The 28000-nt window shown below is 44.4% G+C and overlaps 1 protein-coding gene across 3 annotated transcripts; it reads left to right on the forward strand.

Moving 5' to 3' along the window:
* The first annotated feature begins 767 nt into the window (after positions 1-767).
* WDFY1 (WD repeat and FYVE domain containing 1) lies at positions 768-27895 on the forward strand. Of its 3 annotated transcripts, none has more exons than XM_083442883.1 (12): positions 768-1031; positions 5582-5649; positions 7120-7193; positions 8875-8929; positions 10600-10750; positions 14489-14601; positions 16605-16731; positions 17496-17601; positions 19530-19631; positions 20076-20206; positions 22045-22153; positions 25064-27895. In XM_083442883.1, exons 1-12 carry the CDS (start codon positions 895-897, stop codon positions 25121-25123), a joined length of 1233 nt encoding a protein of 410 aa, XP_083299009.1. In that variant the 5' UTR covers positions 768-894; the 3' UTR covers positions 25124-27895. The 3 variants fall into 3 exon arrangements, with proteins under 3 accessions (XP_083299009.1, XP_083299011.1, XP_083299010.1); XM_083442885.1 differs by having other exon boundaries at positions 799-1031; positions 5582-5653; XM_083442884.1 differs by lacking the exon at positions 768-1031 and adding an exon at positions 2849-4539 and having other exon boundaries at positions 5485-5649.
* The last annotated feature ends 105 nt before the right edge of the window (positions 27896-28000 follow it).

A 28000-nucleotide genomic window follows, 5' to 3' on the forward strand; every position in this document is an offset into this window, starting at 1 on the left:
CTCGGGTTAAGAACTTTGCTTCAGGATGAGAACAGAAATCGTGTGGCAGCAGCAGCGGGAGGCCCCATTAGCTAGTGCTACCTCAGGTTAAGAACAGTTTCAGGTTAAGAACAGACCTCCACAACGAATTAAGTTCTTAACCCAAGGTACCACTGTACATACATACCAGGACTAAGCCCCATTGAATTCAATGGGATTTACCTCTGAGCACATACTGCACAGCTAGTGATTTTCAGTTTTGCCTGTGAATGGCAGGGTTTTCTGTCCTTTACCAGGTACTGGCTTCCTGAAATCTAAACATTTGCCAGCGAATGTCAGCAGTGGCAGAATTTCAAACACTGCTTTGATCCAGAAAGTGAGTCATATCATATACCCCATAGGGTTATGCTCTCAGGCTAAAACCCATCCATCTTGGGAGGTTGTGTTGTGAGCTTTGGCTAACTTCGAATATCAGCCGCTGATCATCTACATCTTCATCCGCAGGGGGGTTGGACTAGATGACCCTCAGGGTCCCTTTCCAACTCTACAATTCTATGAGTCTTATGTGTGCTTATATACCAGCTGTGGCTGCTTCTGGGCCTGCGAAGTTGCGAGATGGTATCTGAATCACACAGGGGGAAAATAAGCCCACCTGGGGCAACAAGCCCTTTGGGCGGCGCCTCTACTCTACGTTTTATGGCAGTCTCACGATGGGAGGTTGGGCGCGGCTGCTGCTGCCATTACGGCGCCACCCTCTCCCGCGGGTTGGGGGGAAGGAGTGACGTCGTCGTCCGTCGGCGCGTCTACTCCAGACATTACGGAAGATGTCTGCGCGCTGAAAAGCCTTTTTCCCGGAGTCGCCGCTACACCCGCCACTACGGGCCGCGCTCCCCTGGCCGGTCCGGGCTTTGCGAGATGGCGGCCGAGATCCACTCGCGGCCTCAGAGCAGCCGGCCCGCCCTGCTGAGCAAGATCGAGGGGCACCAGGACGCCGTCAGCGCCGCGCTCATCATCCCCAAGGAGGACGGCATCATCACCGCCAGCGAGGACAGGTGAGAGGGGGACGCCCTGGAGACCCCTTCCCCGCAGCGGGCGGCGGGAGGCGCTTCCCCCGGGCGAGGGTCGCCCGAGGCGCGGGAGGAAGGGTCCCTCCGCCGCCTCTCTCCTCCGCACCCACTCCCGGGCCCCGCAGCCTATTTCTTCCATTGCAGAGACCCGCCTCTTTCCTCCGTCTTTATGAGGGCGAAGCGCAGCTCCTGAGCATGAATTTTTTCTTTTCTTTTAAAGGCAGCAAGAATTGGGAGTGGGCGGCTCTTATTTTGTCGCCCCCTTTTTTTTTGCTCTGAAATCTCTGGGTACAGAATTGTTATTGTGGGGCGGAGAGGAAAGGAGGAGGGACACGCCCCCTGCCCTCTTGTTTGGTTTTTTTTTGGGGGGGGGGCTGGTCTGCCTCTGGTGGTGGTGTTCACACGCAACCACTCACCCACCCCCACTTGGAATAAAACCTGCAACAAAATGTAAGAGCATTTCTTTAAAGAAGGAAGAGAAAGTTTTTTAAACAGTAGGATCCTGTGCAAACGCCTACGCGAAGGAGGGTGGTGCCCTTTTCCTTTTAAAAGGGACACACACACACACAAAATATAAATATATATATCAACACTCATATCCACATGCAGGGCCCTGGATGACAACGCTTCTCCACTCCCTCCTTCCTCCCCAGACACAGCCAAAAATCCCTTGGGGGGGGGGTAGCCATGTTAGCCTGCCACAGCAAACATGTGAGTTTGTGGTGGGATGGGAAGCCTTGTGAGACTTAACAGATTTGTTTCCTTGGTGGACTAGACCAGAGCTTGCTTTGTCGGATGCAGGGGGAGCTGCATTCTTGGGCATCGGCTGCACAGGTGGGTTTGCAAATGGGAACTGGAGATGGCTAGACAACGGACCCCCCCCCCCCCCCGGCTGTGAAATGCAAGGGGAAGTGTTGGGGGGGGGTGTCGTTTTATACCTTGCTGCGCTGCAGAGAGCAGCCAGGACACATGCAAACTTGCAGGAAATCTCTCTCTCTCTGTCCTCCCTTTTCTCAAGATTGCCAGGACTGGGGAGTGGTTTTGGCACTGCTTACCCAGTTTAGATGCCTGGTGTTGAGAGTGTGGGGCATAAGAATGTAAGAGAAGCCTGCTGGATCAGGTGATCTAGTCCAGCATCCTGTTCTCACAGTGGCCAACCAGATCCCTCTGGGAAGCTTGCAGGACATCCACACAATAACACTCACCCATGGGGGAGAGGGAGTCAAATGGGGTGATCGGGTATTAACGTTGCTTGTCAGGTATTAATAACCAAAAGCTGTCTCCGGTCCTACATCTGTTCAGCCAGAAAATCTTCCTTTTTTGTTGCATAGAAGCCACAGCTGAACTGGTTAAAAGGAGTAGTGTCACAACTTTGAAGTTGTGGCAGGCTTTCATCGCAAACACATGCACCCCAACTTCCCTATTTAGGTGAGGGGTGACCTCAGCAGCGACACTGTACAGTGGAGATAAAAAGAGTCCTGCATATGCATGAAGGCACATTTTTGTTGTTGGCTACATTACACATTTCATGGGTGAGTTCTGATGTTTTCATAGAATTGGAAGGGACCCTGAGGATCATCTAGTCCAACCTCCTGCGGTGCAGGAATATGCAGCCGTTACTTGTGGGGATCAAACCCACAACCTTGACGTTGTCAGCACCATGCTCTAACCAACTGAGCTGCCCAGGACTCCCATCTTCAAATGTAGGTTGTGTGATGAAGTCCTGGTGAATCCAATCTCTAATGATACCCAAGGAGAGCCCTTAACCAGTCACCCCAGGATTGTTTGGAGAGAAGCAAGTGAGAATTGGGGGGGATGCTCACCAGTTCGGATAGACTGGTGACCTTCCCCCAATGCAGATAGAGAGAGAAACAGACAGGCCAATTTGCTCATTCTATTTGTAGAACTGCCAGAAAACCTTCAGCTTAGGGTAGGAAGGGCAACTTTGAGCTCCCCTGAGACAAAGCTGAGTTCTGTGCAACTTTAATGCTTGCATAACCTTATCTGATGATGGATTGTATTTCTGAGTTATTCAGAGAACAAAATATAAAAGGCTTTTCTGTCCACCCTCCCCATATTTCACATTATCCCTACATCAAAACACCCCTTGCCCTGTGTGTGCATGCACATGTGTTGGGTGTGTGTGTGTGTGGAGAGAGAAATGGTTGAATACTGGCACACTGCCTTGAAGCAGAAATAGCCCATCCCATTTACTCAGTCTGGGGAAGCGTCTGACTGTACAGAAATACTTTCTTCCTTCTGCTCTCCCCTCACAAAGACAAAGAGCGCTCATACTCCAGCACAAATACTTTTTCACATTGGTTTAGTTGCTTTTAAAAACCCATTTTTGTGTCTCCTTAGCCCCTTCAGTTCTTCTTTGCCCTACTCTGGCCTGTGAATTTGTTCCTTGAAATCTTCTCTGACCGCTCTTTATTTTGCACCTTTGATTTGCATGGCTGAGTTACAGAGTCAAGTGCTTTATAGCCAAAGTTTAGATTATCTGCTTTGATTTTGCATCCTGCTTTGCGCTAACAACATAATTTGCACACGCTCTTCAAGTTGTGTATTGCCAGCTGCCAACCAGCAGGTAACATCGACGTTCAAATTGCCTTTGTCTTCATCGTGATGGAGCAGAATTTATAGAGGAATATACATGTTAGTCTTTTAAGCAGATGGTGCACAAGAGAGTGCGTAGAGAAAACTGCCCCACAAAGCTGTGCTTAAGCAATCAAGATAATAATCGGTTTCATCAGACCAAAGGGTTAATTGGTGCTAGTTCCGAAAGCCCTTGGGGATTACAGCATCTGTTGCACAGGATTACATTTAAGCTAAGAGAAGAATGCATGTTTCCTCAAAGTGGATGAACGATGTGGCTCGGCAATACCAGACGAGGCATTTTGATTCTTGGCTTGTTATTCCAAGCAGTGCTTGAAGTGTGCAGAGGGGAGGTCACTCTTGAATTTCCACCCATGTGAGTAACAACATCAGCAGACTTCCTAGCACCCAGCAGTGCCATGCACCTTGGGGCCTTTGCCACGCATGCCATCTCATGTCATCGGAGAACTGGGATGGGGGTAGTGGCCAGGTGTGAGCGGTCAGCTGGCAAATCCACCATTCCAGTTGCACCTCAGCCACAAACCTGTTCAGTCTCTATTCTCTGATTGTGTATATTCATTGCCATTTTTGTTGTCAAATGCTCAGACTCTTTTTTTTTTTAAATGCTGTTTCGATGCATTGTGTTATTGTGCTCATTCAACAACAATACCTACACACTGCAATGCATTAAAAAATATCATGATTAGGATTTCTCAAAAAATGTTGTCATGGATGAAGCTGGGGTGGGGGGTAGAAGTCTGTTACCTTCACTGTTATCACCGGAATTGTTAAACATAGTGTGTATTCACAAAGCACCCAAAGAATTGTTCAATTCCACTTCCTTCAATTATTTCATCCTGAAATCAGTCTCTCCATATTTCATCCATCTTCTCTCAATGTACTTCTCACTACACACCTTTTCTCTTGAGCTTTTATTTATTTTGCAGCATTCACCCTTGCCAGTTATGAGAATGGCAAGTTTAGGGCTTTCTAACTTAACAATCATTCTTCCGAGTCATGTACAAAAGCTTGGTGACCTTTGCGGCCGAGTCAGGATTTGAACACGTTCCCCATATCCATTCCCTACCCTGAAGGTCAGGGATGGGGAACTTCAGGCCTGGGGTGGATGGGGCCCTGAATGTGGCTCTCCAGTCCTCTCTATGTTGCCCATGGGACTTCTCCCAGTCGTGCCCCCTCCTAAGCCACACTCTTCACCAGCCCTGCTTTGCCACCACCTTTGAATGTTCTTGTCTGGCTAGAACGTGCCCTTAAATTCTGATAATGCCTTTTGCTTGCCTGGGTGGAAAATGGAGAGGAATGTGTGAGTGTGAAGAAGCTAATCCACTGTACAAAGGTACAATTCACACTTCATTGCTTTGACCACTTTGTCTCTGGCCTGCCCACCACTGGCATGTGATACCCTCTTCCAGTTGCCCAAGTGGGAACATGAAAAATGTCCCCTACGCCTCCTCCAAGTGCTGAATCATGTTAGTTTTCTGCTATATGATACACTTCAAAGGTAACAGGGTTACGACGGAGGTAACGTCCCTGTTTCTGGTCTTCCCTCTAATCTGAAACTAGGGATACATTTGAGACCACAAGTAGGCCACAATAAAAGGACTGCATGTATTTTTGTGGCCCTAATTCTCTGTACCAGTTATACTGTATATCTTAGAACCAGCATGAAAATGAGCAAGTCATACTGAAAAGCCAAAGATTATATAAGTATTATATAGCTGTGGTGTTATGGCTCATAAAAAGTCAGCTGATAGGTTAGAGGAAGCACAAGGAAATAGCCAGGATTAAAATAAATGACTCCTTTTAATACTGGTGTGTCTGGTAGACATAAATTAAGATACATATTTGCTTGAAAGCACTTGAAATATTACTTTACACGTTTCACTGCAAAATGATTCTTTTTTCTTTCCCTAACTTCACAGGACAATTAGAGTATGGCTGAAGAGGGACAGTGGTCAGTACTGGCCCAGCATTTACCACACAATGTCATGTAAGTAAGTACAGACACTGCTTTGTTGATATCATTGGTTGAGTGTGTCTCTTGTGCAAATCTAGGAAGAGATCTAGGAAGTTGATGTATGTTATGTCCTGCTGTTTTGGGTACTACTGTTAATGTTTTGTACAGTGGAACCTTGTGTTACGAACGGGATCCGTTCCGGAGACCTGTCCGTAACACGGAACTGACACAAGCCAAAGCGCCACGTCTGTGCACACGCTTGGCACGATTTAGCGCTTCCATGCATGCGTGAGTGGCAAAACCCAGAATTAACCCGTTCCAGTACTTCCAGGTTGCTGCGGGACGCAGCACGAAAACACATAACCTGAAGCAGACGCAACATGAGGTATGACCGTATAGTGATTTCAGTGTGTGATGTTAAATCTTTTTCTAATTATTACTGCTACATTGCATTTTGTCATGTTGCAGACCGCTCTGTGAGAAAAAGGGTAGAACAATAATAGTATTTATCACTATAGTAGTAGGCATGAATGTAGCAGTAGATGGCTGTTATTGTCAATCAGGATGAAGGCATTTGTTTTAATTCCTTGTTGCTTGATCCTTTTGTGGCTCCTGTCTGTGCTCTTTCTGACTCCTTTAAAGGCTTTTGCTGGTGCTTCCTCAGTAGGCTTGTTTTAGCAGCCTGCCTGTTGATCCACGAGATCGTCTTGTGACCCATGTAGGAACTTTACAGCTGGAGGAAACTGACAAATGCAAGAACATCATTCATGCTCTGTGAAGTTGCATGAGATTAAGTTTTCTGCTTCTGGGAAGTTCAGTTACTTATCCAGCTCTACCTATCTAGTATATTTTGCAAATCAGTTTTAACTTTGTTAATAGAATGACTTGCTTTGTTTAACCATTTTTGTTGCTTAAATAAGCTTCTACTCAACCCAAAAGAGAAGAGAGGGAAAGAGAAGAATGCTGCTGTTGTTTTCCCCCACCAAGCTGATAATTGAAACCAGAGCCTCATTTTAGCTGGGTCATCTTAACATTAAGTCAAACCTAACAAAGGCTTTTGCTTTTAAATATGATTGCCAACTGTAGAGGAAAAAACAGCTTGGCTTTCTCTTTTGCCTCTAACAGCAGTTTCATCCATTAAAAAAATCAGCAGATACTTTTCATAATATGCAGAAAAGCCCAATCACTAATGTTTTCAGATTAAACTGCTGTTTAAGCGTAAGAGCATTAAGGCAGTGCTCTCTAAGAATCCTGATGGCGAGATACTAAGGCTGCAATCTTATATACTCTTTCCTTCTGAGTAGACATGCCTAGGCCTGTGCTTTTGAAACAGAGGGTGTTCTATGGAAATTCTTCTGGTTTTCCTTGGAAGAAACATGGATGAATAAGAATTTCACTGCAAAACAATGCCTAATGTTGATAATGCTTCGACTGGCAAAAATACTTGATTTAGATTAATTCCTGTGTAAAAATTATTTTGTAAATATGTATTTCTTTGGGCAGCTCCCTGTTCCACCATGGCTTATCATCATGACAGCAGGCGGATATTTGTGGGTCAAGATAACGGAGCCATTATGGTCAGTATCTCATTTGTATTCAATACGCTTTTTAAGTATTGAGTGCTAGAGTCCTGTCTAGTCAAGTTGCATGGGATCAATTCCAATCTGTTACCTCCGAGGATGACCCAGGTCATCGTACAGCCCCGACACTGAGGTTCAGCGCTGAGGGCCCTCTGGCAGTTCCCTCACTGTGAGAAGCGAAGTTACAGGGAACTAGGCAGAGGGCCTTCTCGGTAGTGGCACCCGCCCTGTGGAAAACCCTCGCATCACATTTCAAGGAAATAAACAAATATATGACTTTTAGAATACATCTGAAGGCATCTCTGTATCGGGAATTTTTTTATGTCTAATGTTTTACAATTTTTTACGTATTTTTACATATTGTAAGCTGCCCAGAGTGGCTGGGTATTATTTATACCCAGCAGGGTATAAGTAATAAAGTTGTTGTTGTTAGTTATTGTTATTATATTATATTATATTATATTATAAATAATAATTATTATTAATTAAACCCATGCTAAAAATGAGCCTTGCAGTCTTGAATGCATGCATCAGAATACTGTTCCTGTTGAGCTGTCACCCCCCCAATATTTTATATATATATATATATATATATATATATATATATATATATATATATATGCTGGGAACAGTTGCTCATGGGCTTTCCTTTTCCAAGACTCCTAAAGATTATGGAGCTCCCAATTGTACGGATATGCACTGGCAGGTTTCAGGCTGATTTTCATGGCCTCCAGTTGTGCTTGTTTTCAGTCCATCTAAAGCTGTGAGGGGAACCGGTAGTATTAAGCCATCAGGACCAAACAGTGACTGATTTAGGTGGTGCAGAGGCTGTTCAATTGGTACAGCTGCCAGACTGCTGTGAACACAGGGGTCTCTGTGTTTCCTTAAGATCCTTCCTGGTCTCCCAGGTAGAGCTGACCTACATCTTTAGAAAAGCACCTGGAAGGCCCAGGACTTGAGATAACCAGGCTAGAGGTGAGAAAATTCTATTCTCAAGCAGCCTTGTGTCAGAAACACCCTTATAGTGCACACGCTGAGCAGGAGAAAAGTTTCCAGCTTGCTGTTCCTAAGGGGTAGGTATCCTCTGTATAGATTCTTTTTGAAAAACATGCAGTGGAGCCTTCCAATGAGCACTTCTATTGCTTACATTCTGAAGTTGCACAGGCCCAGGAGATCGTACCACACATGTAATTCGTAGATTGGCATTTTGCTGTGTTCCATTCACTTGGGTATAGATGCATGTCCTCTTGGCTGTTTTCCACATTTGTTGGCTATTTGAGTTATTAATATTCTGTTGGGAGCAGCCCAGAGTGGCTGGGGAAACCCAGTCAGATGGGCAGGGTGTGTGTGTTTGTGTATTATTATTATTATTATTAACTCTTATTTAAAATAGGGAAAATGTAGCAGTTTGTATGGGACCATATCCCTTCTTATTATTTACTGTTTTCTTAGTGCTGTACAGCACTTCTTACGTTATCCCTGAGTTCATTCTTCAAAATCCTAGTGAAGCTGAATGGATGGCAGTTGAAGACCACCTAAACATTCCTCCATATGAAAGCACAGCTTAAATAGATGGAAATCCCTTGCAGCTTTTCTTATTGTGTCATCTGAGCCTGCCTGATCTCGAGAGAAGATTGTGCCTCTTTCTCTTAATAACAGCTTGGTTGTTTGGTTTCAGGAGTTTCATATCTCGGAAGACTTCAATAAGATGAACTTTGTCAAAACTTACCCAGGTAATGAAACAGCAAAGTGTGCATTATCTTTTCCCCCAGAGGTGGGAAATTTTAGATCAATAGCTTGTAATGTATGACCTGTCTTAACTTGCATCAGATTATTATTGTCCCTGTTTTGAGACACAACTGATTATTTACCTATGTGAGCTGAAATCATACATTCCGTAACTTAAGTATCGAAAACAAAATAGAAAATGGTAAAATATATTTTAATGATGGGTAATCATTAGGTTTCAGAAAGGTTGGATCCAGACTATGCAATAATCAGGGCAAGTTAGCTGTGACTAATTTCAGGCCCTTTGATTTTCAGTGGAACAGAAAATCATGAAAGCACGATTAACTTGGTGTGGGGCTAAGTAGTGGTAATTACCAATTTAACTTCTGTCCATCGCTGGCTTTTCCTTCCATTTTATGGGTTCTGAGGCCACTTGTGGGATGGGCTTGACCTACCATTCTTTAAGCAACTGTTCTCTGCTGCTCTGTAGATGATTCTGAGCTCAGACACGTATCGCACAACATTTACATGGTGGGGCAATACAGTTTGGCTACAAACAATGACCAGGCTTCTGACTTCATCTGACCTCCCAGCTCCTCTCTTCAGTTCAAGCTAAATCAGTTGCAGATTTGCCCGGGGTCATGGGGGATCAACGGATCAGGAAGAAAGTCTGCATGGGACAGTGTAGGCAAGACATCTGGGTGCACATTATGCCCCATTCTGGGGAGCATGTGCACAGGGAAGCATTTGGGGGAGCATTTGACGGCTCCATTTGAAAGGAGCCTTTTTTTATTACAAGGCCATCCCCATCGAAACAGACCTATCTTATGATGTGTCACTCTTTCTACAGATGCGAATGTTGGCTTTGAGAGAGACCTTGTGTTAAAATGACAACAAAAGCGTCTTTATGTCACGGCAGATGACGCTTGTCTATTCCAATATAATGCTTTTCTCTATTCCAACTAATTTCACAGTAGTTCTCCCCCAATGCCTCCCTCCTTCAATCACCTGCTCCGATTCACTGTTTAATCTCATTTGCAATCACATATGTGCTTCATCTAAGCTGTTGTTTTGCCATAATGGAGACTGACCTTCATATATCCGTGTGAAGGATGTGACTCACTGCAAGAAGCCTTTAAATAAATGAACTCCTGGCAAATGGGGGGGGGGGGATGCACACTGTTGTTCAAACAATCATAGCAAAGTCAGTGCCTTCCCAAGAAACTTAAATTTGTTTTCCAGGGAGGCCAGCCATCTTTGGAGTCTTCCATGTGTACTTCAGAACAAAGTTTGCATTCAACATTTTTGTGCCTTGACTTTTGCTTCTCTCCCCTTCCACCATATAGGCCTCAGAAGGCCCACAAATTAAATGAGAGCCTGGCTGCAAGTTATTTTCCTCCCTATCTTTTGTTGATAATACTGGCTGTATTGCTGTGGGTGCAGTCACTGGTATTATGTCTGTCAGCATTCCCCCCCCCTCCTGTAAAAGCACAGGGTGCCACAGTATAGGACTGCAGACAAACCTTGCGTTCCTCTTCTCGCCCCCTTTCCCTGACAGCCGTCGTATAAGATGGAAACAAGGCTTAAATGTATGGATTGAACGAGTCACCTGTAGAGCAACGCATCCTGCCAATTGCTGCCTGCAAAAATATTCTCTTCTTTTCTGTCTCTGCAGCTCATCAGAACAGAGTATCTGCGGTCATCTTCTGCTTGGAAGCCGAGTGGGTTATCAGCACCGGCCACGATAAATGTGTCAGCTGGATGTGTACCAGAAGTGGAAACATGCTGGGACGACATTATTTCACCTCCTGGGCTTCTTGCCTACAGTATCTTTCAGAGTAATTGTATCATAGCAGATGTGGGAGTTTCTGAAGGTTTATTTAAAGTGTGCCCAAAGCTCAGTCGCTGTACTGCACAATTCCACTCTGCCGAAAGAGTGGAAGTGTTTTAAGTGACTCTTTCTGCTGTTAGATTTCGTTAGTGTAAGAGCTTTTAAAGAGTCCACTGTAGCTAACAGGTTGAGGAAGTACTAGTCACTGTTGCCGTGTGTAATATTTGTTTGGCAATTCAGCAGTCTCAGGCTAGGCGCCACATGTGCTTCAGAAGTCCTCTTCAAGTGTTCTGCAAGTTAAATAAACTCATGATGGGTGGGGGTGCTTGAGGACCAGCATGTAATAATAATAATAATAATAATAATAATAATAATAATAATAATAATAAATTTATACCCCACCCATCTGGCTGGGCTTCCCCAGCCACTCTGGGTGACTCCCAACAAAATGTTAAAAATACAATATGCTACCCCTGCTCTGATCGTCGTCTGTTAGTTGAAAGGCGATTGCATTCCTGAGTTCATGGAGGCTCACCGTGCATTTTAGAACCCTGGTTTTCTAGGATTCTAAAAATGTGCAGGGAGCCTCCATGAGTACAGAATTGCAGAACCACTTTGCTTTCATATGTAATGCCTGAAGGAGGCTACTAGCTGCTGGCAGTGCTAGGTGCTGTCTTCATTCAGTGTTAGGAGTGACAATCTGTGATTCGTAAGGTGTTCTCTTTATATCCAAAAGGTCACTTCAGTGTTGATGCTCACAGACCATAGAATGAAAAAGCAGGGTGTGCACACTTAGTCATTGGCTGGGAGGTTTTAAAAATTATTTCACACCAGTTTATTGTATTAGGTGGGTGGACAAGTAGGGAATATCTGTCAATCATTCTGCCCAGTCACCTTTCTCACCCCTCCAGCCTATTGCTGAAGACTCATGACCCTTTCTCGTGGAACAGAGCATTATAGCACACAGTTCTGCTATTTAGTATATTTTAGAACTATGTATTCATCTAGACATAGCATGTTGGGAAGGACATCAAAGATGTGCCACGATCATTGCTAGTCCAAAATCGGCAGCCCTCTCTAACCCTTTCCTTTTTTCCCCTGCTGGTCATTGGAAGCTGTAGCCGGGGCCCAAACCCCCTCACATTCCACGAACACGGTGAAATGTTTATTCTGTCCCTTGTAACCCAATTTAGGCCTAAATAATAGCTTGTCATCCCTAACCCTTGCACTACCTCTGTGATGCTCTTAGTCACTATTTCATCTCTCTCACCTGTAAAAGACAAGAGTGTGATTTGCTTTTAGGTGAAAGCGACAAAGAACTTTTGTGGCACTTTAAAAACTACATTTTTAAAAAAAAATGATTGGATTTTATATCAATTTTTTATGGCATAAGTTTTCCTGGGCTGCATTCTTCCCCAGGCTGCATCTGTATCACAGTTGTTTTAAATATGTTTTTTATTGTTTTATTGCTTGTTGTTTGCCGCCCTGGGCTCTTTTGGGAAGAAGGATGGGATATAAGTTTAATAATAATACAGTTCACTTCATTGAATGTCAGCTGTCTGCTCCACGAAAACTGGATGACATGATATGTTAGCCTTCAAGGTGCTACAAGACTCTTAGTTCTGTTTACTGACAGCTACTCCCCTGGGAGTTTCTTTTAGGTGTTGAGTTAGTCTGTGAGAGAGCTGTGATTTTAGCCCAGGTCATATAGGTTCACTCTGTCCAGTAAATCATTCTGACTCTGAACTTTACTGAGAATCTAGCATGGTTTTCCCAGAAAGCATCATCTTTATCTTTTGGGGGAGAGAGAAAGTAAAGCCTTCCTTTTCCTCAGCAGGGTTTTTCTTCTCCTTATTGTCACACACTGTTTGCTGGAGTCATTAATAGCAGGACAGATTATTATTTCACTACCCTTGTCAAGAGCTTCTGAAATACAGCAGCTAATGAGCCAGTTAGAGACAGTTAAGCAAACATGAAACATTGCAGCATGGGCGGTCAAGAGTATTGTCTACTCCATAAAAGCAAACACTGACAATATTACACAAGTAATGGAATAATGCTGGTAATGAGGCCGGCCAACAGGCTGGCTCAGTGCATACACTGCCAGTCTTCATTTGTGGCAACCACTCCCCCTCACCCAACTACCCCCTTTTCGATATGTGGTTTGCGAGCCAAGTCGTTGAAAAGTGTGAAGTAGCACACAGTGCAGCATGCTGGCCTTGGTTTTGTTTCGGATCTGCCCAATTCAGAAGGAGGCAACAGTGAAGTGCAGCTCTTCTGTTCCTTCTCAGGAGTGACCCCCTGTACCACAGCTTGGATTTCCGTGCTTGTAGACCTTGCAGTAATTTTATACGTACAGTGGTACCTCGGGTTACATACGCTTCAGGTTACATACTCCACTAAGCCAGAAATAGTGCTTCAGGTTAAGAACTTTGCTTCAGGATAAGAACAGAAATCTTGCTCTGGCTGCCCATTAGCTAAAGTGGTGCTTCAGGTTAAGAACAGTTTCAGGTTAAGAACAGACCTCCGGAACAAATTAAGTATTTAACCCGAGGTACCACTGTAGAAAGATAGATGGGAACTAGAAGGGAAGAGGAGAAATGTCTCCACTCCCATTAAATTTGGACCAGGCACAGCCAGTGCTATTTTTCTAGGGGGGCGGGTAGTGCCAGAGCTCACTTTGAACCTCTCCCTTGTTCTCTTAGAATGGCAATGGTGCCTACCTGCGAGGTGCCAGAGCTGAGCTCCAGCTGAGAAAACAAAAATCCGTGGGTATGGCAGTTTGAGAATCAGACTTGCTTTAAGATTGCGATATGCATTGCAGGAAGTTGGACTAGCCTGCTGCATAAGGGTCTAATTGTTTGTCTGCCTGCTTTTCCCTCTGGCCTTGCCTGCCACGGGCAGGTGGCCCCCAGAAGGAATTGTGACCCTACAGGTGACAAGTTTACCCACTCCCACTCTAAACATGATGGGTTCAGGCACCACTCAGAGCCACCCATGTGGCAAGGTCTCCCTTTCCACAGGAGAGAACTGTAAGTGATTCCTCCTCAGCCTCATGCTGGTTAGACTCTTATTATGCCTGTTGTGGTCACACCTGCTCCTCGTCCACCAACTTGCTCCCATCACGAAGTCCCTTAAGTCTTTTTACTGGCACCGTCCTGCTGTTCTGTCACCTGGGAGACGGATCTAGCACTCCTCACACCTCCATGGTGTCATGCTTGTTTTTCTTACCCAGCTAGTTCAGCTGCATCTTGGCAGTAGAGCGTTTCCTGTGTTTAACTCATACCCTGGAATGATCAGACTTGTTACCCCTCTTAAGTTTGGGTGACAGCGACATGGCTTTTAAAATGGTCGCGGAGGTCGAGAGCCTTGTTTGCTTGAACTAAAAGCAGCAACTAGTAAGATCCCTTCTCGTTTAGTGAGAGCCAGTGTGGTGTAGTGGTTAAGAGCAGTGGACTCATAATCTGGTGAACCAGGTTCGATTCCCCGCTCCTCCACATGCAGCTGCTGGGTGACCTTGGGCCAGTCACACTTCTCTGAAGTTTCTCAGCCCCACTCACCTCACAGACTGTTTGTTATGGGGGAGGAAGGGAAAGGAGAATGTTAGCCGCTTTGAGACTCCTTAGGGTAGTGATAAAGCGGGATATCAAATCCAAACTCCTCTTCCTCTGTGCTGCTTGAGCAGTTGACGCATGGAAGATCGGTAGCTACTCCTTGACTCGGCTGCGCTAAGGTACGACTTTGAAACCCAGCATGCCTTTGTTGGAGACTATTCTGGGCAGATCACGCTCCTGAAACTTGAACAGAGCACGTGCTCAGTTATCACAACTCTCAAGGGTCATGAAGGTAAATATATATGTGTGTATGTATATCTTTTTCTAATTGTTTTTCCTCCTGAAATGAAATTAATTATAAATATATGCAACTAGACCTTCCCTGAATTCTTAGGGTGAGTGGCACTAAGCATAGCTATCAACTTTCAGATTTGAAAATAAGGGATCAGCAGCCTCGAAAATAAGGGATCAGCAGCTTCACCTGTCCTGGGGACAATCTATGGGATATCTAACAATCCGGGATAGCAGCGGGAAACTGTGCTGGAATAAGGGAATTTCTCACAAAAAAAGGGAAGGTTGACAGTTATGGCACTAAGTGCCCTCCCAGCTAACCTATGAAGTGTTCTTCTGAACAGGAATGTGGTTGCCAGCAATTGTGGTGCTTTCTCAAATGACTGGGCATTAGGCGGTACTGAGTCTATGGCCAAGAGGGGTGTCGGAGAGGATGGCCTGTCACATTTGTAAGCAGACTCAAACCAACTTCTCTTTACCTTCAAAACTTAGGGTGTAGTAAAGAGTTTTAGGCACCAGATGGCAGGCTTTCAAGGGTTGACCCTCCGGCAGCTCATAGAAAGCAATATATATAATGTACTGTCCCTGCTGTGTGGCTGACACACATCTGCATTAAGTGAGAATGGGAGCTGGGGATTATTGCTTCTGTTGTTGGTTTTCCTGCCTTTATGTCCTGCCTTCCTTCCGTTGCGGAATCCAAGGTGGTGCGCAGATGGTTCTCAGGTGGCCTCCCATCCATGTTCTCACTGGACTCAGGCCTGCTCAGCTTCAGCAACCTTTATGCCTTCAGATCTGACTGACACACGAGGACTCATTGAGGACTTGAACTGTCTATCATAGAAACCCTCAAGAACATTGTTTCCTCCACCCAGCCTAGTCCCTCTCAATACCCCCCCCCACCAGTCTTGTCATGGCCATGTGCAGTGATACATGGCTCGCTGTGACAGTTATCTCTCCCCACCCTGGTAATCTGCTATCTGTCTCCTCGGCCTGTTGCTGCGAGTGAAGGAAGGGGGTGGAAACTGATGGGTTGGAATGCAAATTCAGACTCTGGTTCCTAGTTTCAAAAGTTGAGACAACCCCCCCCCCCAAAGGTCTGTTCTTGCACCCTGCTTTGGCACTACAGGGTTCAGAGGGGCTTATTTATAGTTCACATCTACATCCAGACACTGCCAAACATCTTAGCGTCAACCCTAAGCCACCACATGTGCCTTCATACCATTATCCGAAGCAGAGGTGTGTGTGTGTGTGGTTGGTTATCTCTTACTTGTGTGCTAACAGTGATGTATGGCCCTGCCAGAGCAGATAATTAGTTGCACAGCTACACACACTGAGAAAAATGAGGACCAACACTGATTAACTTATTCAGCTGTGCTCCAGTGAAAATTGCCCGTTTCTGTGTACCTTTATAGTAGACTGTGAATGCCAGACAATAAGAATTATGTGGAAATGGTCAATACTGGGGCTCTGCTATACAAAGAAGGACAGCAGGGCAAACTCTAATCACAGCTGGCTCAGATAAACAGGCCTGATAAAGATGCTGACCACTGAGAGTCAATTTCAGAGGTTGTTTGTAGGCAGCAAGCTTGAAAAACTCTACTTTGTTTGAAGGCATAATTTGGTAACCCAAGTGTGGACTTGCAGAGGACGTGATTTCTGGAAAACATTTTGGGGTCCCGTGAAATATTTCTATAGTATCTCATCATCTTCATTGCTTGTCATGAGGACTTTCTCACGTGGCTGGCTTATGCTGAACTTTTAAACCTGTGTTTAGGTGTGCTTGTCTGCTGTGCTGTTCAAGTCTGCTGCTTTGTGATTTATTACATGGTTTATGAAGCCAGGAATGATTGTCTGAACTAGGCAATTGTATCCCTTTGTAAAAGGGAAGATTTATACCTACCCTTTGGAAGTGCAGTATTATATTCCAAGCCTGCCACTCCCATTTACCTGAAGTCTGAAGGATCTGCAATCTAATGCACTTATTCCTTCTCTTCCCTAACCTAGGAAGCATTGCCTCCCTGTGGTGGGATCCGATTCAGCGGCTACTCTTCTCTGGAGCATCTGATAACAGCATAATCATGTGGGATATTGGAGGAAGGAGAGGTCGGACGCTTCTGCTTCAAGGCCATCAGTATGCTAACATTTTATTTTTCCAGCTCTTACTGCTGCTGGTTCAGTCCTTGGTTGTGTTAAAATAGGGATGAGGAATACTGCATTGTACTTTCTTTGAGCACCATCTGTGCTATGCATTGAAAGCAACATGAGACCACTTTAAACAGTCCTGGCTTTCCCCCAAAGAATCCTGGGAGCTGTAGTTTGTTAAGCATGCTAAGCACTGTTAGCAGACCCCCTACTCCCCTCACAGAGCTATAGTTCCCAGAGTGGTTTAACCAATCAGTCCTCCTTCCCAGGGAACTCTGGGAATTGTAGTTCTGTGACTACATACAAAACTGTTGAAAAGCACTATATACCAAAATTTAGCAGGGTTGGGGGCAAGTATCTGGTATTTGAAGTTAATAGATGAAATTAACAAAACGGGTAAAAATTTACTTCTCTGGTCAAATAGCTGTCCCTTTGTTTACAAATGAAGCAGTAATATAACCAGGAAGGAGAGCATGAGAACGTCTGTGGTGATAATGCGGGTTTCACTGTAACTTCCATTAGTAGCATTGTGCGCACCCCCTTCTTTCAAAAACAACAAAACTTAAGGCCATGTGACTTGTGTGGCATCAGGAAAAGCTTCCTGTCAGCACGAATCTGTAAGAAGCCTAAGATGGAAACAAAATTTCAAGAGACGGAAATCGTTTCAACTGCAGCCTGCAGAAACATGGCTAAGGTTCTGTATCAGTTTTAAATACTGAATTGGAGAATGCTTTTTGTTCATTTATTGTACAGTGACAAAGTTCAGGCCCTTTGCTACCTCCAGCTCACACGACAACTGGTTTCTTGTTCAGCTGATGGAGGGATCACAGTCTGGAATATGGATATTAGCCGAGAAGAGGTAGGAATTGTTACCAGGCCCAAAGGCTTTATCTCATTTCCCTTGAGCACAGATAAGAAGCTAAGGTCCCATAGCCATGATGCTCTAGTTCTGCTCAGATTTCTGCGTACTCTTCACAGGCCTCCCGCTTATAGGCAGTTAGCTTGGGAAAGTTATTACTATTATATTTATTTATTTATACATACATACATGCATACATACCCCACCTATCTGGCTGGGTTTCCCCAGCCACTCTGGGAGGTTCCCAACACAATATTAAAAACATGATCAAACAACATTAAAAACTTCCCTAAACTGGGCTGCCTTCAGATGTCTTCTAAAAGTTGGATAGTTGTTTATTTCCTTGACATCTATTGGGAGGGCATTCCACAGGGCCGGTGCCACTACCGAGAAGGCCCTCTGCCTGGTTCCCTGTAAGCTCCCTTCTCACAGTGAGGGAACCGCCAGAAGGCCCTCAGAACTGGACCTTAGTGTCCGGGCTGAACGATGGGGGTGGAGATGCTCCTTCAGGTATACTGGACTGAGGCCGTTTAGGGCTTTAAAGGTCAGCAGCAACACTTTGAATTGTGCTCGGAAACATACTGGGAGCCAATGTAGGTCTTTCAGGACTGGTGTTATATGGTCTCAGCTACCACTCCCAGTCACCAGTCTAGCTGCTGCATTCAACATCACAGTAATATGATCGTTCAGTAGGTGCAAGCATTTCTGCCTGCCAGATGGAACCAATCTCCCCTCTTCTTCTGCACCCCAGTATGGGGATTTTCCCAACTCTGGAGCAGATTAGGGGGAGGAGAAGCCCCATTGCTCCATCAGGAGTTTGTGCTGGCATCCACTATCACACTGCATTAGTTGAATCCAGCCATAAGCAGATTCTACTTGTGGGCATGTTGCATTTCTTTATAGTCATTCTTGCAGGCCTCAGTCACCTACTGAGGAATCTTGGTTAACGGGATGTTGATACTTAAGGAATGGCCAGACTTGGCTTGTTTTCAGATAGTTCTTCAAAAAAGCAAATAAATAGGGGAAGGGGGGGAGCTTTGTTGTTGTCACATTTTCAAGGTTTTTTCAGCAGCTACAAAGGATAAAACCTTAAACTCGAGGTCAGGTAGTGACAAGCCCACAGGATGTGCCCAAGTAGCTTTCAGACAATAAGTGCAACTTGAAATGTGTAGTTTCTATTAGTATATGGAAGACATTTAGCTGGACCTCCGGTGTCTGCCTATAGGGAAGCAGGTGGGGGGAAATCTGGTCCTTCCATGAGTTTCTGAGCTGCCCCAACATGGAGTGAGGACAGGAATAGAAGTTGATTCATATACAGAAGAGAGGCCCAGGCAACAGCGTCGTTAATTGCTTTAAGTGGCATCTATAGTGCTCAGAAATGAGGACAGGACATGTTTAACGTCAGGTTATGAGTGAAAAACGGAAGGCATGATTATTTGACTGTGGAATGCTTCAGTTTTTCCAGTTATGCGGTATCTCTTCTTAATCATCCAGACACTGAAAACCGGGGAGCTTCGAAGCCTGCAGCAGGCTAATAATTCAGATGTGGCTTCCTCATTAGCGTGGTGGAAACGGAAAATGCCACAGCTAAGGGCAAAGTGGGGGAGGCACACAAAGATCTGGGAGACAAGGCCCCATTTCATTAATTCCTCATGGACACAGCTTGACACTAAATTGGACTAATTACATCTGGAGGTTGGCGGTTTTTACGAGGCAGGCTTGCGTTTTGGGGACTTTTCACAGCTCCTCTCATTTGAAGACCTTAATCGCATTTCTAGCTTTGTCGCTAGCGCAAAGCAATAAATAAACAAAGGTTAATAAATAAACACCCTTAATTCCAGCGACATTTATGGGATTTGGGGGAAGCGGGTTTCTCCCCTTTTGCAACAACATGTTTAAACGTTTTCCGTTGCCTCTTCTGCTCCCAGGCCCCTCAGTGGTTGGAAAGCGATTCCTGTCAGAAATGCGAGCAGCCTTTCTTCTGGAACATAAAGCAGATGTGGGACACAAAGACTCTGGGGCTGAGGCAGGTGAGTCTGTCCTCCCGCCTGCAAAGTATTTTGGTGCCGGCCATGTATGGTGTTGGCAGGAAGGATTAATGTTTAGTGCCGTACTTGGATCGGGCCTAATTTAAGCACTAGGAGTGCCCCACCTCCCTTCGATCTAATTGAAACGAGAACGGATGCAATGTTTGACTTACAAAGTCCTAAATAGTCTGGACCAGTGTTTTAAGGACCATTTTCTTCCATATCAACTTGGCTATCAAGCTCTTAATCTGAGGGGTTTTTTTCTTGAGTTGCTCACTGTTTGGAGGCTAGAACTAGAGCGGGAGTCTGTGGTGAATCTCCCCTCCCCAAAACCACAGTTGGCTGCAGCTAATAATTGGAAGCGCTGTGGTAATTTGGCTTTTTTTATTTTGCTTGGTTTATAGTTTTCCATCTTTCTTTTTCCTGCTTTTCAATTCTCTCACCCAGCATCACTGTAGGAAATGTGGCAAGGCAGTCTGTGGAAAATGCAGCACAAAACGCTCCAGCTATCCAGTGATGGGCTTTGAATTCCAGGTCCGGGTCTGTGACGCCTGTTTTGATTCAATCAAAGACGAAGAGTGAGTATGCTTAGAAAAGACTGCTTTGTTTTCAGTGATTTTTTTTTTTAATTAACCGAAGGACATTGTATACAATACAAACCAAACCAAAGAAAATCCCAAAAGGGAAAGGGGGGGGGGAAGTATACACTAATTATGAGCCAGATTATGTAAAGCTCTACTCAAATATTCATTGCTTTGCTTTCCTAGCTGTCAGCTGAGGCTAAAAAAAATAGAGAGCGAGAGCTTCAGTATAGCGGGTGGCGCTGTGGTCTAAACCACTGAGCCTCTTGGGCTTGCCGATCAGAAGGTTGGCGGTTTGGATTCCCACGACAGGGTGAGCTCCTGTTGCTCTCTTCCAGCTCCTGCCAACCTAGCAGTTCGAAAGCACACCAGTGAAAATAGATACGTAAATAGGTACCACTGCGACTGGAAGGTAAATGGCATTTCCATGCACTCTGGTTTCTGCCATGGTGTTCCGTTGTGCCAGAAGCAGTTTAGTCATGCTGGCCACATGACCTGGAAAGCTGTCTGTGGACAAACACCGGCTTCCTCGGCCTGAAAGCGAGATGAGTGCTGCAACCCCATAGTCGCCTTTGACTGGACTTCACTGTCCAGGGGTCCTTTACCTTTTTAGCTATATTTCATAATTTATTCATTATCAAACCTATGTTAGATATTTTAAATGTACATATGACTTCTAACACCACTGATCTTTCATTGTAGTAGTTGTAGTTTGCTTCCAAATATTCCACAAACGTTGCAGGTTAGCAAACAAATCCTCTATGGCTAGCTAAAATGCAGCTTTCAGCTTTTAATTAGAAATTCGGTGAACCTTACAAGGCTGTTTTATCCTTTATCCTGAAGTAGGAACCTCATCAAAATAAAGAGCAGGAGAGTCCAGCACCTACCTGATTTTTCCTCCCTGTTTTCCTTTTTTCTGTATTTAGTTCTTTCCAGCTTCGGCTAGCAGTTTCAAATGCTGGAACTGAAGACACTTTCCTCCCCAACCTCCACCATCCCAACCTTGTTTTGTAAACAGAAATCCCTGCTTGCTCCTGTTTGTTAGCATTGGCAAGAGGGTCATCTTCCTGTCTCCCCACCCCTCTTGAATATGAGCTGTTAATCAAAGTAAAACTTAAAAACATCCCTGAGTGAGTCATTTATCTTATTATCACCTGCGTCACTTGCTAGAGCAGGAAAGGCCTGTTGCTATAATTATCCTGCTGTGTGGAGTCTAGTTATACATTGGAACTCATTCTCCCACCCCAAAGGATCACAAAGCAAATGAGAGCTGATACCTCATCAGTTCATGCGAATTCCTATCGACCACCACTTACTGATGTTCTGGAAGTATCCTCTGTAAGATATCAGGCCAACCAAATAACCTTTTTTGACCTCACTGGGCTCATGGCACCACAGTTGCCCTCCCCAACCTGTTGAGTTGTCCAAAATATTTGGAGGGTTACAGGTTGAGGACGGATGTGCTACAGCATTTGCACCAGTCCATGCCTAACAGCATAGAGAATAAAACCAGTCATAAAAAAAAATAGGAAGAAACGTGTGGGTTACAATTACTGATCTTCTCATTGTACAGAGGCTTTCACAGATCAGCAGTGGATTCAAAGGTCTGAAGGTTTCACTCTTGAATATTTAGAGCTTAATAGGACCTTAATGAACTGGCCAGTTCTTCAAATGTCATTCAGATGCTGAGGCTGATCCTGAACATGACACATTAACTTTTCAGAAATCTCATTTCCCTGAAGTGTCTTTCTGTCTTGAAGCAATTTCCTGTGCCTGGTTTGAGAAACGTCTAGCAAGTGGCCCTTATTTAAACTCATTTTTCTCCCCTCTTCAAGCCGCACGTCTCTGGCAACTTTTCACGAAGGAAAACATAACATTTCCCATATGTCCATGGACATCTCAAGGGGACTAATGGTGACATGTGGAAGCGATCGTGTAGTGAAGGTATGATTGTCTCCCCCCTCCCCATCTGTCTTGGCCAAGACCTGCAAATAGCTTACACAGTTTCCAAAAGGTAGTAGATATGAAAATATTCAAAGGGAAAACCCCAAATAAACAGCAGAACCTCGAGGTCAACCAAATGTTTTGGATAGATTTAATAGTTTTGTTCTGCAGAGATACAGGAAGCAGGGAGTTTTGGTCTACTAAAACTGTTGAGCCATTCTGCCTTTGATGGGTAGGACAAAGTTATCTAGTTGCTTTTCAGGAAATACAGTTGTATCTTGGATCTCAAATGCCTTGGCTCCAGAACAAATTGGCTCCTGAATGACCGAAACCTGGAAGTGACTGTTCCAGTTTTTGAACATTCTTTCAGAAGCCGGATGTCCGACGGGGGTTCCAATGCTTCCGATTGGCCTTAGGAGCTTCCTGCAGCCAATCAGAAGCCGTGCTTTGGTTTCCCAATGTTTTGGAAGTCAAATGGAACAGATTCTGTTCGACTTCCAAGGTACGACTGTACCTCTTTTAGCTCCACACCTTTGATCTGAGGTTGTTATTGCCCTGGCTGCCTTTGAACCATTTTTGTAGGATTCATTGAAGTGGAGAAAGTGCCATCCTTCCCCTTTAGCTCTGGGCAGATGCTTCTGGATCAAATCACTGGGTGGGATCCAACATTAGTCCTACTCAGTGTAGACCCTTTGAAGTCAGTGGAGTTAAATGGGTCAACTCTGAATAGTCAGTGTCAGATATCGTCTGTTGGAACTGAAACGGAAGCAGTAATATTTCTAGCTAGGAATCTGCAGTAAATTAAAATGGGAGTGACTGTGTTTAATCAATGAAGATCATGTAACATTTCTCTGTGTTTTAAGCACATAAGTATTGGCTTGTTGCACATGGCTAAATAATGAACACTGTCTCCAGTGACTTCCAACTAGAAAACCTTTGATAGGTTCACAAGCAGGGCATGATGGAAGCAGCTAGCATCCTGTTACCATGCTACCTTTGTGGTTCTTAGCTGTCACCAGCCACCAGACACTGGGCAACTTGTCCTCTGTTTCGATTAATCTTTATGAGAATTTGCTCAATAATCTCACAAGCCAAATTGTTTTAGTTTTCTGAACAAGTGGACTGTTGAATCTCCAGAAGTTTATTGTTTACTTCCCATCCCCCCCCCCCCAAAGTATTGGAAATACTCCATCATTTTAAGAATTAATGGTTATGAAGCATTCCTCTCCCCCCTTTTTTATATAAAAAAGTTATGCACACAGAAGGAAGATCTATGCCCTTGAAGGATAAAATGCCCCTTAAGTTCCCAATTTAGACTACTTTAGCTTTGGAAAGATTAGAATCAAAGCAACCTTTTCTGTTCCATCCTTATTACTTGATAACCTGAATTCAGTGTGGAATATTTGGTGTGTCAAGTAATGCTGTGTTTGCAGCACTGAAGTGGCCTCCCCAGGGTGCAAGCCTGGGCAGTGTGTATGGAGATCCGGGACTGCCCAGACAACAGGACTCCCCTCTTGGCCTTGCTGATGTTCTCCAAAGGAAAGGAAACCATTGCATTTGGCAGCAGCTTGGCTGCAGGAGTTGCCAGAAGGAAGTGTACAAGGCACCATCCAACCATCTTAGGGTCTCTACTCCAGATTTGGTTTACTCCTTAGCCTTTTTTTCTCCTGAAGATGTCCTGCAAGGCAGCGGGTACTGATTTTTTCCTTGGGGTTTACTCCTGAAGCCTTTCTCACAAATGAGTGTAACTGCAAGGTAGCAGAGGTACTGAATCAGAGTTTTCCTTCTCCTAAATGGGCTACCTTCCAATGTTGACGAGCCCCATCTGCCCCTCATTTCCCTTTACATCTCATGCATTGCATAGTACAAGTGTCAAGGGAAAAGCTTGTAATACGCAACATAGAATTCATCTGTGGTATAAAATACTACAGTCGTACCTTGGTTCTCAAATTTAATCCGTTCCGGGAGTCCATTCGACTCCCGAAACGGTTTGAAAAACAAGGCGTGGCTTCCTACTGGCTGCAGGAGCGTCCCACAGCCGATCAGAAGCCGCTTTGGATGTTCGGCTTCCAAAAAACGTTCGCAAACGGGAACAGTCACTTCCAGGTTTGTGACGTTCGGGAGCCAATTTGTTCAACAACTAAGGTGTTCGACTACTAAAGTACGACTGTAGAGTTAAATAACCAACCAGCTTATGCAAAATCATGCAGAATAGTGTCATTGTTCTTACATTCTATTCGTGTGTTGCCTGCTGAATTGCCCCCCCCCCCCATTTTGGTCACCTTTATCTGACAGAAAGGTGGGATAAATCACTGGTCTGAAACTGCTGGGTTGCCACCTGTCTTACGAAGGGTCTCAACAGCAGCCCTGCCACCAATCATGTTGTTGGCATCCGTCTGTCTCGGGAGACAATGGAGCAGCGAGCTTTTGGGGGTGAAGTCAAACTGTTGGAGAGACTGAAACCACTGAACCTCTTGGGCTTGCCGATCAGAAGGTCAGCGGTTCGAATCCCTGTCATGGGGTGACCTCCCGTTTCTCGGTCCCAGCTCCTGCCAACCTAGCAGTTTGAAAGCATGCCCAAAAAAGTGCAAGTAGATAAATAGGTACCACTCCGGCGGGAAGGTAAACATAGCTGTCAACTTTTCCCTTTTCTTGCGAGGAATCCTATTTGGAATAAGGGAATTTCCCTTTAAAAAAGGGAAACTTGACAGCTATGAAACGGTGTTTCTGTGCGCTGCTCTGGTTTCGGTGTTCTGTTGCGCCAGAAGCAGCTTAGTCATGCTGGCCACATGACCCGGGAAAACTGTCAATACGTGTTTGAACTGCAGGCGGCTCTTGAGTTTGAACATGTTGGGTCTGCTGCCATATGTCACACAGAGTCTTACTTTGCTTCTGCATCTCCTCCTTCAGATATGGGACATGACACCAGTAGTGGGCTGTGGCCTTGCGACCGGCTTCGCTTCCCGCTGACCTGGGCCTGCTGAGTTAATGTACCCGAAGCACCAAATGGATAACACTCCCTTCTGTGATTCTTGCCACCAAAATGCCGGCTGCTTGACTCTGTGAACTCTGCTTTTCCCAAGATGGACAGCCTTTTTGTGTGTCTGTGTGTGAGAGAGTGGAGCAGAATTCTTCTGTAATGCTTACCAGGAACAGCGGAGCCTGCCGAACTACAAGTTCACAGCCTATGGAATGAACGCAGAAAAGGCTTTAAGTGCAAAAAAACCAACCACAACTCCTTGCCTAGAGAGACCACTCCTCATTCGATTTACTTGTAGTCTTCAATGTGTGCTTTTTCTCTGCTGAAATAATACTGTACAGTGGCAAAGGGTTAAAATGAGTGTAGTGACAACAGAGTGTGCAAATAGTTGTAACTTATTCTCCGTCCTTGTAAACCATCCCTGTAGGCTAGTTTTATCTTATGAACAGCCGCTGTGAAGGCTGCCTCGCAAACATAAGAATATATACCTTTTGACGGAAAGAAGAAAGCATCTCTTCACCTCCAAGCAGCATTGCAATAAGGGTGAGAAAATGGATAAGATTTTTTGGGTGGAGAATTTTCTATGAATTCTGTTTATTCTTTCAAAGTTGTTCAGACAGAGAATTACGTCAAGTTGTCTTGAGAATTTTTGTATCTGGCCAAAATCATGACTTTTTTTCCCTGTAACACTAAAAGCAAGTTGACATGTCTTGTCGTATGCCTTACATGTAAATATGTGTTACAATAGAGGCCGCGTGAACTCAACAACCTGCACACTTTGCGTGAACTAGTTGTTGTGTTCTTTCCGCTCCCCAGATGATGGCACTTCCTGCATCCCCCCCCCCTTAAAAAGTCATAATAATGGAGAAGTGTGTGTCACTTTGATTTTACTTTCTTCAGCCAGTGCTGAGCATGCTTTTAAAAACATTTCAGCAATAACTAATTTTGGGGTGGGGTGGGGGCGCATAGATAAGAGCTCCTGCAGTTAAAAATGGATGGGATGAGTAGCAGTGGAAAGTTGTGAGATTAAAGATGCCCGCAAACTTTGAGAATGAAACCAATTTGTCACGTTGCGCTACAGCAGTATAAGGAGAATGGAATGATCCTTTGTAACTTGAGCACCATTTCAAGTCACCTCTCTGTTCATTTGCTTCATTGGCACTGTTGAGTTTAAATTCTCGGAGTAAATGTAGCTTTGTGAAATCGGGCCGGTGCGATCGCTAGCATTAATGGGATAAAATCATTGCCTAAAAGCCTGTGAAAGATCCACGGCAAGGGTTAGTTCATGCAGGCTAATAGACCTGAACTGCTCGTTTTCCCTCCGATCAGGTAGCAATATCTCTTGTCTCAATGTATAGTATCTCTAGGGGTATTTTCTGGAAATGTTGTACTAAAGCGGGGGTGGGGAGAGCTATTTGGTGTTTGCCATGAAAAACTTTCATAAGGCCAGTGTTAATTGTATACTGTTTTATAAGTGTGTAAATCGCTAAAGAATCAAGTTTTTTAAGTGTTTTGTGTTAGGGAGATGCATATGAGGACGGGCAGTATAATATTCTGAGGTGAAATGTTGTGTTTGCTGATGATCACACTAGGACTTAGATCAATGCTATGTGCTGCAGTTATGTGCAAGATTTGAGTTACTTCATTAGAATGAAAACTCAGGAAAAAAAGATGCAGTTGATCATTTTAGGGTCAAGGTGCGCGGAAGGCAAGGTGCGCGGAAGACATGAAGGCAGCAGTTTTGCCTGCATCCTAACATAAAGTTTGAAGAGTAGCACAATCTTCATAGAGAACAGTTTTCTCTCTTGAGTTGATGGCCCCATTGAACCAGTAAACTTCTACTACTCATTGCCTTATTGGACTGCATGCAAAGTGGAACTGCACTTGTATGGATTAAACCAGAGTCAGTTCACCTCAGTGCCCAGAGGAAAAGTTTTCTTTATCTGGAAATGCACATCTTGTGTTTTGAAAACTACCCGACTTGAAAGCATTTGTTATATCTCTACCCCACGTCCCCTCAAAAAGTTGCCTTAGAACATATTTTCCCTTTTCCCATCTTGGAAACCTGGGATAACTGGCAGCAACGGGGGCACCCTTTGTTTCAGCATTGATAGTTGACCCTACAGAGTAAATTCTCCAACTTGATTGGCTACTTTTTCGGTTATTAGCTGCATAGACCACAGAATAAGAATTTCCACCTCTTGGCAACTGCACTTAGACTCTTCTGTGAGTATTTTGCCAAAGGATGCTGAATTTGCTCTGCAACTGAATATTTTTAATTTTATTCTATATTTTGGTAATAGGGAGAATTTGACATTAAGGTGTTGTCTAGATCCGTGGAGAGATTTTGTTGGGAAAACATAGGTTTGTTTGCATAATTCAAAACACGGGAGTTCTCCAAAGTCGTCAAACCCTTCCCTGAAAACTTAGATTGTGTGTTTGTATAGAAAACAGTTTTGGGGTGAGCAGAAGGACAGACACAATGCTGTGCAATGTAACAATAACGGTCCCAGTAATTTTAAATGTGCAATTACTTTGACTTGATTTGACACACTTACCTAGTCCCCCCCCCCCATTAAAGCCTTTCTTTATGTGGGAGCAACAAGTACTAATGTATCTTTTGTCCGATAGCTGTGTTCTGTGAAATACTGTATCCTTTGTTATCTGAGACTCTGTTATGGCTGTTCTTCGTTCTCCCTCCTGTCTTTTGGAAGAAAAAAAACTTTGAATATTGTACAATAAAAAAAAAGAATATTTCCTGATAGTATTCCCCTTCACCTCTCTGTTCTGATGACCTATCTTTTGTTTGTGGGGAGAAATAACTTGCTGTGTGTGTGCTTTACACAAAAGATGGGCCTTCTCGGTAG

This window comes from Podarcis tiliguerta (assembly GCF_965153285.1).
Source record: "Podarcis tiliguerta genome assembly, chromosome: 5".
Lineage (NCBI taxonomy): Eukaryota > Metazoa > Chordata > Lepidosauria > Squamata > Lacertidae > Podarcis > Podarcis tiliguerta.